The 17440-nt window shown below is 34.8% G+C and overlaps 1 protein-coding gene across 2 annotated transcripts in view; it reads right to left on the bottom strand.

Moving 5' to 3' along the window:
• The window catches only part of Pof1b (POF1B actin binding protein), a 69478-nt gene that overhangs the window by 5422 nt on the left and 46616 nt on the right, over positions 1-17440 (bottom strand). For both annotated transcript variants that reach the window (XM_021234650.2, XM_013122728.3), the window contains exons 10-15: positions 13257-13349; positions 12298-12411; positions 11177-11329; positions 10768-10887; positions 8467-8595; positions 7580-7662 (exon numbers count right to left, since the gene is read on the bottom strand). In XM_021234650.2, the coding sequence (XP_021090309.1) occupies positions 7580-7662; positions 8467-8595; positions 10768-10887; positions 11177-11329; positions 12298-12411; positions 13257-13349 (692 nt within the window). The remainder of the gene's footprint in view (positions 1-7579; positions 7663-8466; positions 8596-10767; positions 10888-11176; positions 11330-12297; positions 12412-13256; positions 13350-17440) is intronic.

The following is a 17440-nucleotide window of genomic DNA, read 5'->3' on the forward strand; positions in this document are numbered from 1 at the left end:
GATAGGCTAAAGAATACTTTACATCCATGCCTAGAAGGCATCGACAGTATTTTTTTACCTAAAAAGAATTAAAATATGTAATTTTGAATATATATGGAATTTTGTGTCAGATGAACTAACTATTAGACTATGAAATAGACTCAATAATTTTAAGAAAACAGAGTATGTTCTAGTGAAAATGGAATGAAATCAGAAATAAAGGTGAATACCTTAAGAAATTCATAATTATTTATAAGTTAAGTGATATTTCTAAACAACAAGTGTACCTGTCAAAAAATCACAAAATATTTTACAGACACTGGCTTAGAGTGCTTGCCTATTGTGTATGAAGCCCTGTGTTCCATTAGCTGTACTGGAACAAATGAAAAAGAAAGTAAATATCCTAAAACAACTACAAAAACAAAGCATACTGAAACTTATGCAATACAGTGAAAGCAAAGCTCAAGAGAAAACATTACACTTATAGTGCCTCTTTTATAAGGAAGGAACAATCCCAATCATGTAAGCTTATACCTTAGAAATCATTTTTAGAAAAGAAAATAAACACACACACACATAAAATAAATATTTAACAGTTAGATGAGAGACAGAGATTACTGTAATCAAAATTATTTCTAAATAATTAACATAGATTGACCAAGAAAAAGAGAAAAGTCTCAAATTGCTAAAATTGCATAGATGAAATAGAAGGTCACTATTACTGACATTGAAGAAATAAAGAAGTCATGGATCTGGGAAAGGGGTTTGTAGAGAAGAGGGGTAAATGACAGATGAGAGCTTAATAATAGACAATAGGAAGTGAGAATAATAGATTGCATTGTGTACATGTGTGAAAATGTTAAAGAAGAAATGTAACCAAGAAAAAACATAAATGAAAAGGGAAACGTTAATACAGATTGACCAAGAAAAAAAGAACTAACTCAAATTATTAAAATCACAGAGGGAAAAGGGAAAACACTATTACTGACTTTTAAGAAATAAAAATCAATACATTAAAGAACTATGAAAATCTGTATGTGAAAAGACTAGGTAACACAGATGAAATCAGTAAATTATTGGGAGTAAGTCCAAGAGTAAATCTATCTCAAGAACAAACAGAAAAACTATGAAAAACGAAACAGAAACTAACTCCTCACAAGGAAAAATAGTCCTCAAATATTTGCAACTAGTATAGTGTATCAGAAATATAAAGAATTAATACTAATCCTTCGAAACTCTCCAAAAGACTGATTAAAAAGACACTTTGATTTCATTCTCTCAAGTAAGTTGTAACCTGCTATCAGAATCAGAAATATATCCACAAGAGTTAAAAAAACCAAACAGATCATTCAATATTATTTGTGAGTGCAGACTAAAATATTATCAACAAAATGCTAGTAAACCAAATCCAGTAACATAAAAATAAGTTCATAACATGAACTAGAGCAATTGGTGCAAACAATATGAGAGTGTAACATCTTTAAAATCACTTAATATAATAAATAATTTATAGAATCATACACTCTTTCGAACATCTAAAATAAATTTTCTAGCAATGTCATAACTTGAAAAAGCATTCCATAAAGAATAGAAGTGAACATCTTCAATTAGATAAATTCACAGTTAACATTATATGTGAGAAGTAAAAAGTAAATTTCACTTAACCATCTGCCAAGATCAGGAAAAGTGAAAATAATTTCCCTTTCCTACTTCTATTTAATATTGTATTGGAGAGCAATTAGGTAAGAAAAAGGAAATAAAATGTACCTAGGCTGAAAATTAAGCTATTTGCAAATAAAATGATTCCATGTATGATAATTTTTATGAGTTAAGGAAAAACAATACACTATTACAACATGTCTTTAACCTTAAGGAATATAAAATGAATAAACAAACTACCAACTGTAATCCTATACCCCTATAATGAGTGATCTGAAAATAAAATTAAGAAAACAATTCTAGGAGTTCTTGAGATGGCACAGAGGTTCAGAACACAGGCTGATCTTTCAGAGGACTCTGGCTCAATTTCCAACACCCACATGGTGGCTTAAAAACATCTGCAATCCGGTTGTGGAAGAACCAATGCCCTCTTTTGTTCTTCCCATGCACCTAGACATTTACACAGTACACACACACACACACACACACACACACACACACACACACACACACACACACACACAAGACACCCATACACATGTTTTTTTCTCCTTAAAAATAATTCCAGGTCCCTCTCCATTTCCCTCCCCTCCTCCCGTGCCCTCCCCTCAACCCCCCCCCCAATATCTCCTCATTTCCCCAGGGAGGGTGAGGCCCTCCATGGGGGTGACCATAGTCTATCATTTCATCCAGGGCAGGGCCTAAGCCCTCCCCCAAGAGTTCAGGGTGAGAGTGCATCTCTCATTGTTGGATAGGAGTCCAAAGTCCATTTGTATACCCAGGATAAGTACTAATCTCCTGCCCAAGGCTCAATAGATTACCTAGGCCTCCTCACTGACACCCACATTCAGGGGGTCTTGATCAGTCCCATGCTGGATTCCCAGGCATCAGTCTGGGATTGAAAAGCTAACCCTTGTCAGGTCAGCTGTTTCTGGGGGCTAAACCAGCCCAGTCTTAACCCGTTTGCTCATCAGTCCTCCCTCTCTGTCACTGGATTTCTTGAGTTCAGCTCAGTGCTTAGCCTTGGGAGTCTGCCTCTGCTTCCATCAGCCACTGAATGAAGGTTCCGTTTCCCAGACTCTCTGGCCATGGTATTGTAGGCTGGCACTCCCCAGATCTATGTCTAAAATCTATATATGAGAGAGTACATGCCATGTTTCTCTTTTTGTGACTGGATTACCTCACTCAGGATGGTTTCTTCTAGTGCCATCCAGCATGTGAAGCAACCTTGTTTCTAATTTAAATTTAAATTTAAAAATAAAAAATGTATTAAAAATGAAAATAATTGTACTAACAATAGCATAAAAAACCCCAAAACTTAGGAATAAACATAGTAAAGAAGTGTAAGATTTATACAGTTATACAGTGTAAAATTCCTTAAAGAAGAATGAAATAATTGTACTAACAATAGCATGAAAAAATAATACTTAGGAATAAACATAGCAAAGAAGTATAAGATTTATTAATTGAAAACTACAAATTACTGTCTCATTAACTGAAAGAGACCTGGTCATGGTGGCATACACATTTGATCCCAACAGTTGGGAGACTGAGGTAGGTGGATTCCTATGAGTTGGAGGCCAGCCTAGTCAACAAAGAATTCTAGGCCAGCCAGGTATAGGGTTTGAATGGGGATGGAACCCAAAGCATCATACATGTGAATGTTTGGTCCTTAATTGGTAGAATTGTCTTGGGAAGGATTAGGAGGTATGGTCTTTTTGGAGGAGGTGTGTGACTACAAGTGGGCTTCAAAATCCCAGGTCCAGGTCCCCCACCCACCCGTCTGTCTCCTGCTCTTCCTATTCTGCCTCCTCCTTTATTAAGGAAAGAATTTCTAGGAGTCTTAGCTAGGGTCAGCTTTATAGATTTTTGGGAATTTCCATTGTACTAGATCTCTAACTCATCCCCAAGATACGCCACAATTCCTGTTATCTCCCTCAGTATTCTCTCTATCCATCCCTCCTCCACCTGATCCCTCATGTTGCCAACCCCACCTGCCCCCAGTCTAGCCACAAGATCTCTTTCCACGGATATCAATGCATCCTCCCTTGGGTCCTCCTTGTTATTTAGCCACTCTGAGTCTGTGGATTGTAGTTTGATTATCCTTTAAAGCTAATATCTACTTATAAGTGAGTACATGCCATATTTGTCTTTCTGAGTCTTGGTTACCTCACTCATGATGAATTTTTTCTAATTCCATCCATTTGCCTTCAAATTTCATAATGTTGTTCTTTTTAACAGCTGAGTAATACTCTATTGTGTAAATGTAGCACATTTTCTTTATCCATTCTTCGCTTGGAGGACATCTAGGTTGTTTCCAGTTTCTGGCTATTACAAATAATGCTGCTATGTACATAATTGAGCAAGACTCCCTGTGGTAGGATGGAGCATCCCTTAGGTACATGGCCAGGAGTGGTTTAGCTGGTTCTTGAGGTAGATCTATTCCCAAATTTCTGAGAAACCACCATATTGATTACCAAAAGGACTTTACTAGTTTTCACTCCCACCCTCAGTTGAGGAGTGTTTCTCTTGGTCCACATCCTCACCAGCATGAGCCATTTATTGTGCTTTAATTTTAGCCATTCTGACAGGTGTTAAGATGGAATCTCCAGTTGTTTTGATTCGCATTTCCCTGATGACTAAGGATATTAAACATTTCTTCAAGTGTTTCTCAGCCATTTGAGATTCCTCTATTGAGAATTCTCTGTTTAGAGCTGGCCCCCAATTTTCCATTGGGTTATTTGGTTTGTTGCTGTCTAATTTCTTGAGTTCTTTATATAGTTTGGATATGAGCCCTTTGTCTGATGTGATGTTTCTGAAAAATCTTTTCCCACTCTAAGGCTGCCATTTTGTCCTATTGTGAAGGTGTCCTTTGCCTTACAGACGTTTTTCAGCTTCATGAGGTCCCATTTATTAATTGTCGACTTTAGTGCATTCAGAAAGTTGTTCTATTCATAAAGTTGTCTCATGTACCAATGTGTTCAGGGTTATTCCCCCACTTTCTTCTATCAGGATTAGTTTATCTGGTTTTATGTTGAGGTCTTTGATCCACCTATACTTGAGTTTTGTGCACAATGACAGATATGATACATTTGCATTCTTCTACATGCTGACATACAGTTAGACTAGCACAATTTATTGAAGATACTTTCTTGTCTCCATTATTTAATTTTTGTTTCTTCATCAAAAATCAGATGTCCATAGGTGTGTGGATTTACATCTGGGACTTCCATCCAATTCCATTGATGCACATGTCTGTTTTTATGCTAATATCATGCAATTTGGGTGGGGAATGTTTGTTTTATTTGTTTTTTTATACAATGCAATCTTTATTGCTAGAACTCTCCAGTGGAGCTTGAAATTAGGAAGGGTCATAACTCCAGATGTTCTTTTATTGTACAAGACTGTTTTATCTATCCTGGTTTTTTTGTTATTGTTTTTTTTCCTTATGAAGTGAGTATTGTTATTTTGAGGTCTGTAGATAATTGTGTTAGAATTGTGATGGGGATTGTGTTGAATCAATTTTGCTTTTGGTAAGATGGCCATTTTTACCATGTTAATCCTACAGATCCATGAGCATGGGAGATCTTTCCATCTTCTGAGATCTTCTAGACTCCTAGCAGTGGGGAATATGGAGCCTGAACTGGCCATCTCCTGTAACCAGGCAAGATTTCCAGGGGGAAGGAATGGGACACCACCCAAGCCACATAACCTTCAACCTACAATTTGTCCTACCTACAAGATATAATGGGGTATCTGTGGTACAGAAATTATGGGAATAGACAACCAATGACTGGCCCACCCCTAATACTGCCTGGAGGGCCAGAAACCAGAGGCTGGATAGCCCAGAGACCTAGGATATAACTAAACATGTCTGGAAAAAAATCAATGAAATGATTCCTAATGATATTCACTAATTGTTGCCTAGCCCAGTTGTCATGGAAACACATGCAGAGAGCCACAGTCTAACATTTGGCCAAACTTGGGGAAATCGTGGTAAAGATAGGGAGAAAGGATTGTAGGAGCCACAGGAGTCAAGGACACCATAAGAAAACCTATAGAATCAAATAACGTGGGCTCATAAGATCTCACAGAGACTGAATGGACAACCAGGAAGCCTGCATGAGACTGACCTAGACCCTCTGCACATATGTTACAGTTGTGTAGCTTGGTCTTCTTGTGGGGCTCCTAACAGTGGGTTCGGGGATATCTCTGACTCTGTTGTTTGCTCTTGAGACCCTTTCCTCCTACTGGATTGCCTCATCCAGCTTTCAATTTGGTATGATATATTTTATTGATATCCATGGGAGGCCTACCTCCTCTGATTAGAGATAGAAGAGGAGTAGATGGGAGGCAGAGGGCAGATGAGGGGAAGGGTTAAGAGGAAAGGAAGGGAAACAGTGGTTGGGTTGCAAATAAAATAAAATATATATTTAGAAAAAACAAAGACTTGACTTTGGAATAAGAGGTGGTCAATAATATTAAGAAAATAGTGTTTTCCAGAAGCAACAGGGCAGGTGCACACATGAACTGACAGTGATGGTGACAATATACACAAGACATACAATACTCCAGACAAAGGAATAAAGAAATTGGTGAGGAAGGAATGAAATAAAGATATGTTTTAACTCTAAAAGTCCCATATACATGGGTTAGAATATTTACTATTTTTATGTGCAATCTATGGGGCCTTGTGTAGTAGACCAGTATTTATCCCTGGCATACAAATGGACTTTGGGTGCCCATCCGACAATGAGACATGCTCTCTCAGCCTGGACTCTTGGGGGAGGGCTTAGGCCCTGCCCTGGATGAAATGACAGACTATGGACACCCCCATGGAGGGCCTCACCCTCCCTGGGGAAAGGAGTGGGGATTAGGGAAGGGGGTTAAAGGAAGGATGTAGGAGGAGGGGAGGTAGAGGGATTTGGGATTGACATGTGAAGCAACCTTGATTCTAATTTAAATTTAAAAATAAAAAAGATATAAAACAACAAAAAAGAACTAAAATATTATATGCGTTTTATCAAATGCAATGAGAACATAACAAGGTTTAAATATATTGTGTTTTACATGATTCTACAAACTGATCCTAAGATTCATACAGAAAAGAAAGACTCAAAATAAAAGAAAAGAAAGACTCCACTAGTAGAAAAATAGCGTAGGCAAGGATTACTTGAAGACTAGCACTCCTCCTTTAAACTTACTAAAACCTATAGGAATAACAGTAGTGTGACAGTGACATAAACATTGAGAAATAAATGAAATAAAACTAAGCTTCTACATTAAAAATTAGCCAACTGAAAGTATAAAAAGAATTTATGTAGAAATATATCCAAGAATATGTGTCTTTCATATATGTATAATATATGACTTAATACAAAAGTATCATCACTAATTAGCGAAATACGAATCAAAGCTCCAAATGGATAACACGGTAACTAGGTTGTCCAAGAGAAGGACACTAACAAATTTTGGCAAAAGTAGAGAAACCTTGGAACCTCCATTCACTGCTTGTGGTATACAGTGGCACAACTGATTTGGAAAGCAGTGAAATTGTTACTATCTTATCCAGCACCTTCACTCCTAAGTCTACATTCAAATGAATAGAAAGACATTTTCCACACTTGCACAGAGCTGTTCATTGTAGCATTATTGATAATAGTTCAAAACTGAGCACAAATTAAATATCCATCAACTGAAAAGTATTTACTATGTCATACATAATAAACAACCAATCATTTGTGGTGTTTAACATACTATACATATGATACACCATTATCCTAACCATAGTAGCAATGTCTTTTTTTAGCTTTCATTCTTCAGTAGAATTGATTATAAGTAAAAAAAATTCCTTTTAGTGATATACATATCAACTAAGGGAATAGTATCTTAAATTTTATAGTAACTTTACATATTAAAATGTCGTTTTAAAGTACATTACTTTTTTGTGGTGATTGTAGTCCTTCCACCACTGGAGGGTTGGTTATGGGATGAATATATTTCCTGTCTCAACTTTGAGAGTTCCTTACAAATAAAACACAATGATTATTTAAATAGAAATATAAACATGAAGTAATAAGGTTACTAAGAACAACCCACCACCACTTCCTCTGTTTCGTTTTTATAGAAAGTGTTCTAGTCCTACTAATAATGATCCACAGTAGCCAAAATTCTGTACATACCTTTGAAGAACCCCACTAACTAAGGCATAATATCAACAATTGATTGAACATGGTTCTCTCATTATGAGATATGAATGTTTTTTATCTGAACAATTGAAAAGTAAGGCTAATTAATAATAATAATAATGATTATGAAATTCAATAAGGAAGTCAATGCACAGTCTAAACAGAAATTTGTCATGAATGTTACTGCAAGTAATATTAGTCCATTGCTTTTAATATTTCCTTTAGTACTTATTGTATGATAGATTTTGGGCTATATGTTGCTGATATAATATAGTTCCTTAATGATGAGGAGTTCATGACCTAGGAATGGGCTCACAGGCTTTGGGGAATTTTACTGCTAATGAAATATAAGTTAAATGTCTTAGAAATAATAAAGGTACAATACATTTTTTCCTTTAACTTCAATTCCTGCTTTCAGTTGAATTATTTCTCAAGTGGAAATTTACATAATACTCTCATGTGTAGTAAAGTATATCTTGGTAATATGTCCTTTCCTTGATGTTTAAAGACTCTAGCCTTTAACAGTTGAACCATTACTGCAGTTCAATGTGTTCTTTCCTAATTCATAGAAAGTATTTACTCTACAGAATGTAACTGTACCATTCTCATCCACTCTGTATTTTCCTCTTATTTTTCTTACCTCTGATTGACGCTTTATAAGAGAATCCTTCTCTTCCAGCAAGCTTGTCAATTCATGAAGCTTGAATTGGAAGTCACTACAACTTCCTTCTCTTTTTGAAACATCTTTTTGGTACTGGTTTAACTGGGACTAAGGATTTAGAAATAGTAATCATTATAGTGCTTTTAAAACAATAACCAAATTCCAGTGGGTATAATTTAGGCCAACTCATATAGTAATCAAATGAATAATAATATATCAATTACCATAAATACTATAGAATTTCATTGATATAAAATTTAATTTGAAATGTCAGTTAGATATTTCTCATTTTAAAAATTTGTGTTTGCTATTTATGATTAAGTACAAGCAATTGCTTTAGGCCATAGCAATAAAATAAAGCTAAGAAAAAGGCATTTCAGATTTCTTCAAACACTAATTAAGGCATCTTCAATCTTAATTTTATGCTGTGACTTATATTTCACAAAATGACTCATGATGCATGTCTTAAATGAATATTCACAGGATCCCATGAGATAAACATTATTTTCAAGGAGTTAAATGAATCCCAGAAGTAATCCAGAGTAGCACAATAATGAATAATGACTGCAACTCAAAAAAGAGATGCTCAAATACAAATTTTGTCTTTCTCACTCCCATGTATAGAAGCTGCTTGGTTAAGTGCTAGTAATGATGTCAGATTGAGAAAGGAAGCAGTGGAAGTTGTTTTTTAAAAAGATCAATAAAGCTATTAACAAATTAAGTTTTGTTTAATTTATTTTAGAAAAAAATGTAACTGATCCAAGATAAGAAAAATTATTGGTCATTTTGTTCATTAAGATATTTAAATACATCTGTTTACAATTAGAACTCAGTAAATTAGGGTTAATTAAATAAATTCAACATAGAACTATAAGACAACATAGTACTATAAGACAACATCCTTGCAAATATCCTAATTTTCATGTGAATTATAGGTAGACAAAATTCAGCATAGCTTATCATTAATGACAAAGTCCTTAATATGCATAATTTGTTAAAATACATAAAACAAATGATCAAGAGGTGTCCAGACCCAACTGATACATCTAAAACACGAAATTCTGAACCTATGGTTCAGGGAACATCATGGAAGAATGGGCAGGAAGAGTGTAAAAGCCAGACAACCAGTAAATATGCTATGAGATTGACCCTTCTAGAAATGACTGGGAAATATCAACAATATAGCTGTCTAAACAAGACCTGAAGAAGTATAACAACAACAGACATGCTAACACAAAAGGGGAAAATCTCACTAGGCTGCACCCATAGACAAAGAACTGCAGGCAACCAAGGAATGCAAAGAGTGGTTTAATAGATTTTCCTAGGGATGAATCCCTTCAATTGTTTATTTCATTATAGAATGCTTAGCTTCAAAATCATATGCATACAAGTGACACTAAATGAACTTATCAGGTTGTATTTATGTATTAAGCATTTGTAAAAAAAATGCAATGACAGCATTTAAAGAAAAAGAGGCCAGGATCTGGAGAAGGAGCAAAGGACAGGTAAACAGAGCGGGTGGAGGGAGGAAAGAGAAGGGGGAAAGTGGTGCAATTATTTTTTTATTTAAAAAAGTTAGCTAAACTAAGATATTTATAATCACCCAGCTAAACTATGGCCTAGCTGTATAATTTTGCATATTACTCTTTTCTGAATAAACATGTATTAAGCAATATTATGAAGTCTTCAACTCACCTCCCAAACATAAATTTTTAAAAATTAATCAAAATAAAAATAATGAAATTAACATTTTTTACCACATGAGATGAAAAATTGACCTACAATATGAAATAATTTAGCTTGAAATACCAGTTAGAAATTTCACTGCTTTTTAATATTCAGAAGTATATCTATAAGAAAAGGTCTAAGAAAATATTTAAAAATCTGTAACTTACTTATTTTTCTTTGCAGCTTTAAAATGATAAGAATCATTACATTTATTTACTTTTTAATAGTGGCAGAGTGGGTGAGTTGTGGTGATGGTGATAATAATTATTATCTTTAATAAAACTTTACCCTATTATTTATCTGTTCATGCTTGTGTATGCATGCTAGTATGTGCATGCAGAGGCCAGAGGAGTAATAGAACTTGCAGAGCTGTAGTGACAGGCATCTGAAGGATGCCTGGCTTGTTACATTGGTAATAGGACCCAAACTCTGCTCCTCTTGATTGAACAGCAAGTGTTTTTAAACTCTGAGTTAGCTCTCAAAGTCCAACCATCACTATTCTTTTAAAAAGTTTCTGTAGAAATGTGTTTACACAATGTAGAATCAACATACCCTTAGCTTGCTGATTTCTCTATCCTTCTCAAGTCTCAAGTTTTTTACCATCTCCATATAATGGCTGCCAATCTCATCCATTTTAGCCTGTAGTATCGGGCCTGTACAAGTCTCAGACACCTATACAAAAGCAAAATAACTGTCAGCAATTGGATTGTTAAGATGGAAATACATGTTAGATTTCAATATTTATTGTTACGTGAATACCATGTGATTAAGTAAGACATTGAAATAATAAAAATGGCCTTGAGAGACTATTTGATAAAGCTCAAGTGTCAGCATGATAAAACATCCATTTAAGATCAGCAGGAAGGAGTTCAAGTACTTCACAAGGTGAGGTTTGTATATTCTATTAACAATGATAGATTTTATAATTATATAGATAGAACAATAGTATAAACAACAGTACCTGTATTCTAAGGTTTTTATTCTCTTGCTCTAAATTACGTTTACAATATTCCAGTTCTTTTAGTCTGTATTCCATGTCTGATAGTGTATGTCGAAGAGAAAGGTTATTTTCTTCCAGTGTCTGACATTTTGAGCTTGAGTCTTGAAGTCCTTGCTGTAAAGAAGACAAAAGTCCATAAGAAATATGCATTTTGATTTTATAGAGGAAATGTCTTTTAAGTGATTCATTGAAAAAGAAATGAAGCAAATTATTTCACCTGAATCTTTTTATATTCCTGCCTTTAGATAATATTTTAAACATCATACTACATATTAAGCTTGTCCCTAATCGCATTTGTCTAACTTGAGTAAAAAGAAAAAAACATTTACATAAAATTTTCAGTGTTCCAATTTAGTATTAGATTTTTGATAGTTTGATCACATCATAGTATACTAACAGTTACTAAAATGATCATGTTCTTGATTGTGGTAACAATGTGAACTTTATAAAATCTTTGGGAAAGTTATGAGACAAAAAAGGAGAGAACAAATTCTAGGGGATTAAGACAGTTTGGTTAGAATTATCTCTGCTGGACTTTGAAGGTCCCTGGGGAGCAGAAGGGGAATCGGATAGGGTCAGTGAGGGGCAGTGGAGGAGGGGAGGAAGAGGGAATTGGAATTGACATATAAAACGAGATTGCTTCTAATTTAAAGAAAAAAGAAAAAACTTACAACTAATGTAAAAAAAGAATTATTTCTGCTCAAACAACTGTAGAATATGCAGGGAGTTTATTCCCTTGTTTATTCAGTAAACACACATAAGATCTACAAAAGCTTCTTTGTCCCAGTCAACATATCATTATATTAAATGAATGAGTCAACCTAGACTTTCAGTGGCAATTCTTGTTGCTCAAAATGAGAGAACTGTGTGTTGCATATACTACCTAACACATGAGGTTGCCCATTTTTCTGAGAGGACATTCAGTTGTTGAAAGTATGCAAAGCTGTTCAGTTCTCAGATGAACAAATTTTCCCATCACATTTTAACTCTGTCTGTATTATATCTCAGAATGTCAATACCAGTAATTGTGCATATGGAAAGCTATCAGTCTATAGTATTACCTACAAAAGACGTCAACTTACTTGCTGTTGGCGATTATTTGCTCTCACCGATGCCAAGAGTTCTTCATACTCTTTTATTTGATTTTCTTTGAATGCCAAGTCCTTTTCAAGTCTTATCTTGTCATTTTCCAGTGACTGAAGGCATAAATTACTCATTAGGACTCAGTGCTATATAAAATTAACAGGCAAAGTCTTGTTTATGTTGTAAAATTTAAATAAAAACTTGTTTCATCTGTAATTGCTTAACAAAGTAGAATTCTTCAAAGTCAAGCAAAATATAAGATAGAAAAGCCCAAACTTTGAAAACTTGCATTAAAGGGGCTGTTTTGCTGGCTTGGCTACTGCTAAGTGCAATGAAGCAGCAAGCTCTTAATCACTTTATGTTTTACTTCAATCCACAAAGAGTTCTTAATCCCAGCAGGTGGAGAATTTTCAAATTAAATACAACTACACTTATGAGAATGCAGAGGCAAACCAGAAAAGTAGGGAAAAAACATTTCAAAGTCCTCAAAGTGTTTTTCCCTGTGAAGAGGGCATTCAGAATGTAACTACCTGATGGCACCAAGAATATCAATTAAAATAAAAATAGGAAATGTTAAGTATTGCGAGGAAGGTGTTTCAAGTTCTATAATTTAAAGAGAAATTCAGTGTATGCTTTATTATTACAGCAAAGAAGGAAATTTTTAGTAAGTGACTACAGTTGTTCTAACTTTGTAGTTGACTTTTTGGCTCTAAGAATTAAATTATCTTAGTGGTAAATTAAATTGTTAATGCATATCAACATACATTCAAGAACTCTTGGCCAGTTCTTTTGTCATCTATTAATGCTAATTAGCTGTTTCACAAACTAAATTATGTCTAGGTAGGTGTAAGATTGTTACGTTGCAATACATTTTAAAATTATATTGAATATTTTCATTTTTTATTAGGAGGCTAACAATCAGAAACACTTTGGAAAGAAATATCAAAATAAATCTTACTGTCAAGTCATGTTGAAGATGTCCAAGTTCTTCCCGTATGTTGCTAAACGTAGACAGCACTAGTCTCAATGACTTGTCAGACATACCCCTCATCTGGGGGAAGAAAGCAGTTGAGGGTTAATTTTTATTAATGTTTCAAAATAGGTGACACAAGTAAACATGCTTTTTTCTGTTTTTACAAAAATCTTTTAAATTTATTTATTTATTTATTTATTTATTCATTCATTTAATTGTTTAGTTTTTCAAGACAGGGTTTCTCTGTGTGACAGCCCTGACTGTCCTGAAACTCACTCTGCAGACAAGGCTGGCCTCAAACTCACAGAGATTCGCCTGCCACTGCCTCCCAAGTGCTGCTATTAAAGGCGTGTGCCACCACTGTATGGCTAAAAATTTTTATTTTTAATACATTTTTTGAGATAATTGCTCACTGTGTAGCCCTGACTGTCTTGGAATTTGCTTTCTATATGGAACAGACTGGCCTTGAATTTACAGAGACCCACCAGTTTCTGCTTCAATTCTAGGATTAAAGGCCTATGCCACCGTATTCAGAATGTTATACATATTTTAATTAAAATACAATTAAATCACTTTCCTCCTTCTTTTTTCTCCCACCAGACTCCCCTCCTCACATCCTCTCACTATAAGCCCTCCCATGGCCCCTCACTCTCAGCAGTTTATTTGATTAGAGACAAAAAGAACTTTCTGGATAATGCCCTTAAGCAGATCAAGTCACATAGCTCAAAAGATTTAAACTGTGCCTTTGGAAGACTCTTTTCTTTTTTCTTTTGTATGAAGAAAGTGTCTTCTCTTTCACACAGCACAACTTTAGTATCAAATTTTGCTTTTATTTTCATTCTTTATTTAAATGATTAGAGAAGAGATGAGGCAATTAATTTTCAAGCCATAAAACGAGCTTGCCTAGGTGTGCTGTGAAGTGCATGGATTCTGCCTGAGGGGAGAAGAATAAAGCATTATGTGGAGTACAGTGTGCTCTGCTCTACGCTGTAGCACTTGGTGCTTTCAGCAGTACCCTGACTTGAGTGATTCCATTTCCCCCCAAAGGCTGTTTGACACATTTCTGAATGAAACATACCTCATATCACATTTCTTAAAAACACATGTTCATTTTATATCACATGTATGAGTGGTTTGCCTGCATATATAGATATGTATCACATAAGTGCCCGATGCCTGGAGAAGCAAGAAGAGGGCATCACATCTCCTGAAAGAGGAATTACTGAATGCTGTTAACTTTGTGTGGGACCTTAAACCTGTTCCTCTGCTATGGCAAAAAGTGATTCATCTGACCAGCCCCTCAAAAATCACACAGGGTTGTTGAGATTGACTAGGGAACAGAACTGGATTACAGCATTTTGAATACAAATCCTGAGGAAGAATGATTCCCTGATGTGTTCGTTGCAAATGAATAACCCAGTAAACACCACGAGGCACAGACTGAAAAATAAATCATCTGTTTAGACAAATTAAATATTACCACCTATGACCTTTTCTGATTAAATTAAATGAAAAGCACATGGGAATATGGGCATATCAGAATCATAGAAAACAAAAAACCAAGTCCAAAAGTCTGTCATACACACCAAACAAATGATGAAACACTCATATGAAAGAAGGTAAACCTAACACTGACATGTGCAAACTTATCTACATACATCAGATTTTGTGTCCCATGCATCATGGGACTAACACGTGATAAATTTTCAGATCTGATACCAGAACTGCAACTCATGATGGCCATATCTCCTTGACATGGTTTACTGGAATTGAAGTTAGATGGGATGACGTCATATGGATTACCCTTGAACCATGTCTGCTTTGAAGAGATTTCATCTTGCAAAACTCCTTCAACATAGGATTTCTTAATATCTTACCTAACTACCTCCAATGGATCTCGTTACATTTGTATGAGTGTACTGCTCAGGCCTTTAGGAAAATTTTGAATCTCATAGTCTCTTTAATGGTTTCTTAGCATTTTTGTAGGTCATGTGTAACATGAAATGCATAATATGAGCATTAATATTAGTAGCTAAGATTTGAATAAAAGAACTTATCAATAATGGAAAATAAAATTAGAGGTAATTGTTGATGTATAGCTAACATACTGACATAGCTTATGAATTTATTTTTAATCAATATATTCTGAAGTTGTAGAAATACATGCAAAGTTCTATGCCTTTGTCAATGTTTCTAACATAACATTCTCACAAAATACTAATGAACTTTAGTGTTAAATTGTAGATGAAACTGACTAATTTCAAAGAGAGAAAACTCTTACAATAAATCATTCTCATTTGTTTAATGGGAAAGTTTTAAAGGGAAACTTCAGCTTCTGCAAAGAGGGAAGAGAAACATTTTTTTCTTGATGTTCTTAAATGCGGCTGAAAATCACAAACAATTATACATAAAACAATATTGAAACCTCAAGATTATGAAAAACTTTGTCTCCAGCTAAGACCATGAAAGGAACAGACTAGCAATGCAACACAAACAAACAAACAAAGAAATTTAGACAATAACAATTTGACTCCAACCAAACACCATATCGGGTTGGGTTGGAGAAATTGTGACTGTTATCACCTAATGATAAGAGAATGAGAAATGAGCCCAGACTTCTGCTATGCTCAGAATTTAAAGCAATATGCCAATACTATTTACTAGGTTCATTCCAGGAAAAGCAGAGTAGAGAGATGAGACTTTCATCCTAGCATCACAAAAATGATACCCTAAACTCATTTTTATTCTTAATACTATAAAGGCTTCCATCCTATCATATGTAGACAGGCCAATTGCATTCCAGTTGCCAGTAATAAAAACTGTCTTACTTCCTCTGATCCTTTAGAAGGAGTTGACCTTCTGAAACAAAATATCTGAATAATACTCAGAGTTTCATAACGCAGTAACAAAATGCTTAGGTTTGTATCTAGACTCACTAAACACTGAAAGACAAAAAAGTCTCAAGTTGATAAGGAAAACCAGTCAATAGATGCCAATGTCAAGATAAAAAGAACTGTTAGAATTGGGAAAGAAGGAGTCATATTATTGTGTAAATTAAGCCAGGAACTCAGGAGAGAGAGAGAGAGAGAGAGAGAGAGAGAGAGAGAGAGAGAGAGAGAGAGAGAGAGAGAGAGAGAGAGAAATTATGAAGGCACAAGAGTAACCTTAGTTACTAGGAAATACAGATAAAACAGTAGCAGATTTCTCCCAGAAATCATGGAGACAGGAAAAACTGATACAGTAATTTGTTTTCAAATGCCCAAAGAACAGAAATATCAACTATAATTTTTGTATCCAATGAAATTGAGCTCCTTTTCAAATGAAGAAAACAAATCATGGTATTTTTCAGGCCTAGGAAAATGGAAACAAGTCACTATTAGACCTACTTTTAAAGACTAGCTAAAGGAATTTCTCTAAATAGGATAAAATTCTAAATCAAGCAATGTTGGACATCAAGGAAAAAATCATATGGGTAAACATGACAGGCTATAATCATGTTGGTAGGTGAAACAAAAATTATAATACTAATATGTTGTTTATTAAAGGAGACTAAATGTTTCAGAATAATATTATAAATATAGGATAAGGAGACATAAAACCCACAAAGCTTTCTACAGCTTTCTAAACTGAAAAATTTCTCAAATTCACACACTGATTTCAGTTCTGAATATATAATCTGATAGTGAGAGAAGCCACTCAAAAAGATGCACCCCCAAACAATAATGACAAATCAAAACGGAATTCTAAAATGCCATGTATTTCAAAAAGAAGTAGAACAAAGAACAAAGAATGTCTATTGGATAATGTTTTGATTGATGACTTATGGGAGAGGGACCAGGTCTCTGTTGGCAGAGCCACTCTCGGGAAGGTGATCCTGACTTGTGTAAGAAAGCAGACTGAGCAAGCCAGGGAGTAAGCCAATAGCAGCATTCCTCCTTGGCCTCTGCTTTTCTTCCTGCCCTGATGCACTGTTACTTGGAAGTACACAGTGAAATAAACACTTATCACAGTAATACAAACCCTAAATATGACAGTAGTTTTTAGGTTTTTTGTTGTTTTTGAGGACCCTCCATAGTAATTTTCATAGCGTCTGGATTACTTTGCTTTCTCATAGACATATATAAGAGTTCCTTTCCCTCTGTATCCTGGTTAGCATTTTTAATTATTAT

This window comes from Mesocricetus auratus, unplaced genomic scaffold (assembly GCF_017639785.1).
Source record: "Mesocricetus auratus isolate SY011 unplaced genomic scaffold, BCM_Maur_2.0 Super-Scaffold_100003, whole genome shotgun sequence".
Lineage (NCBI taxonomy): Eukaryota > Metazoa > Chordata > Mammalia > Rodentia > Cricetidae > Mesocricetus > Mesocricetus auratus.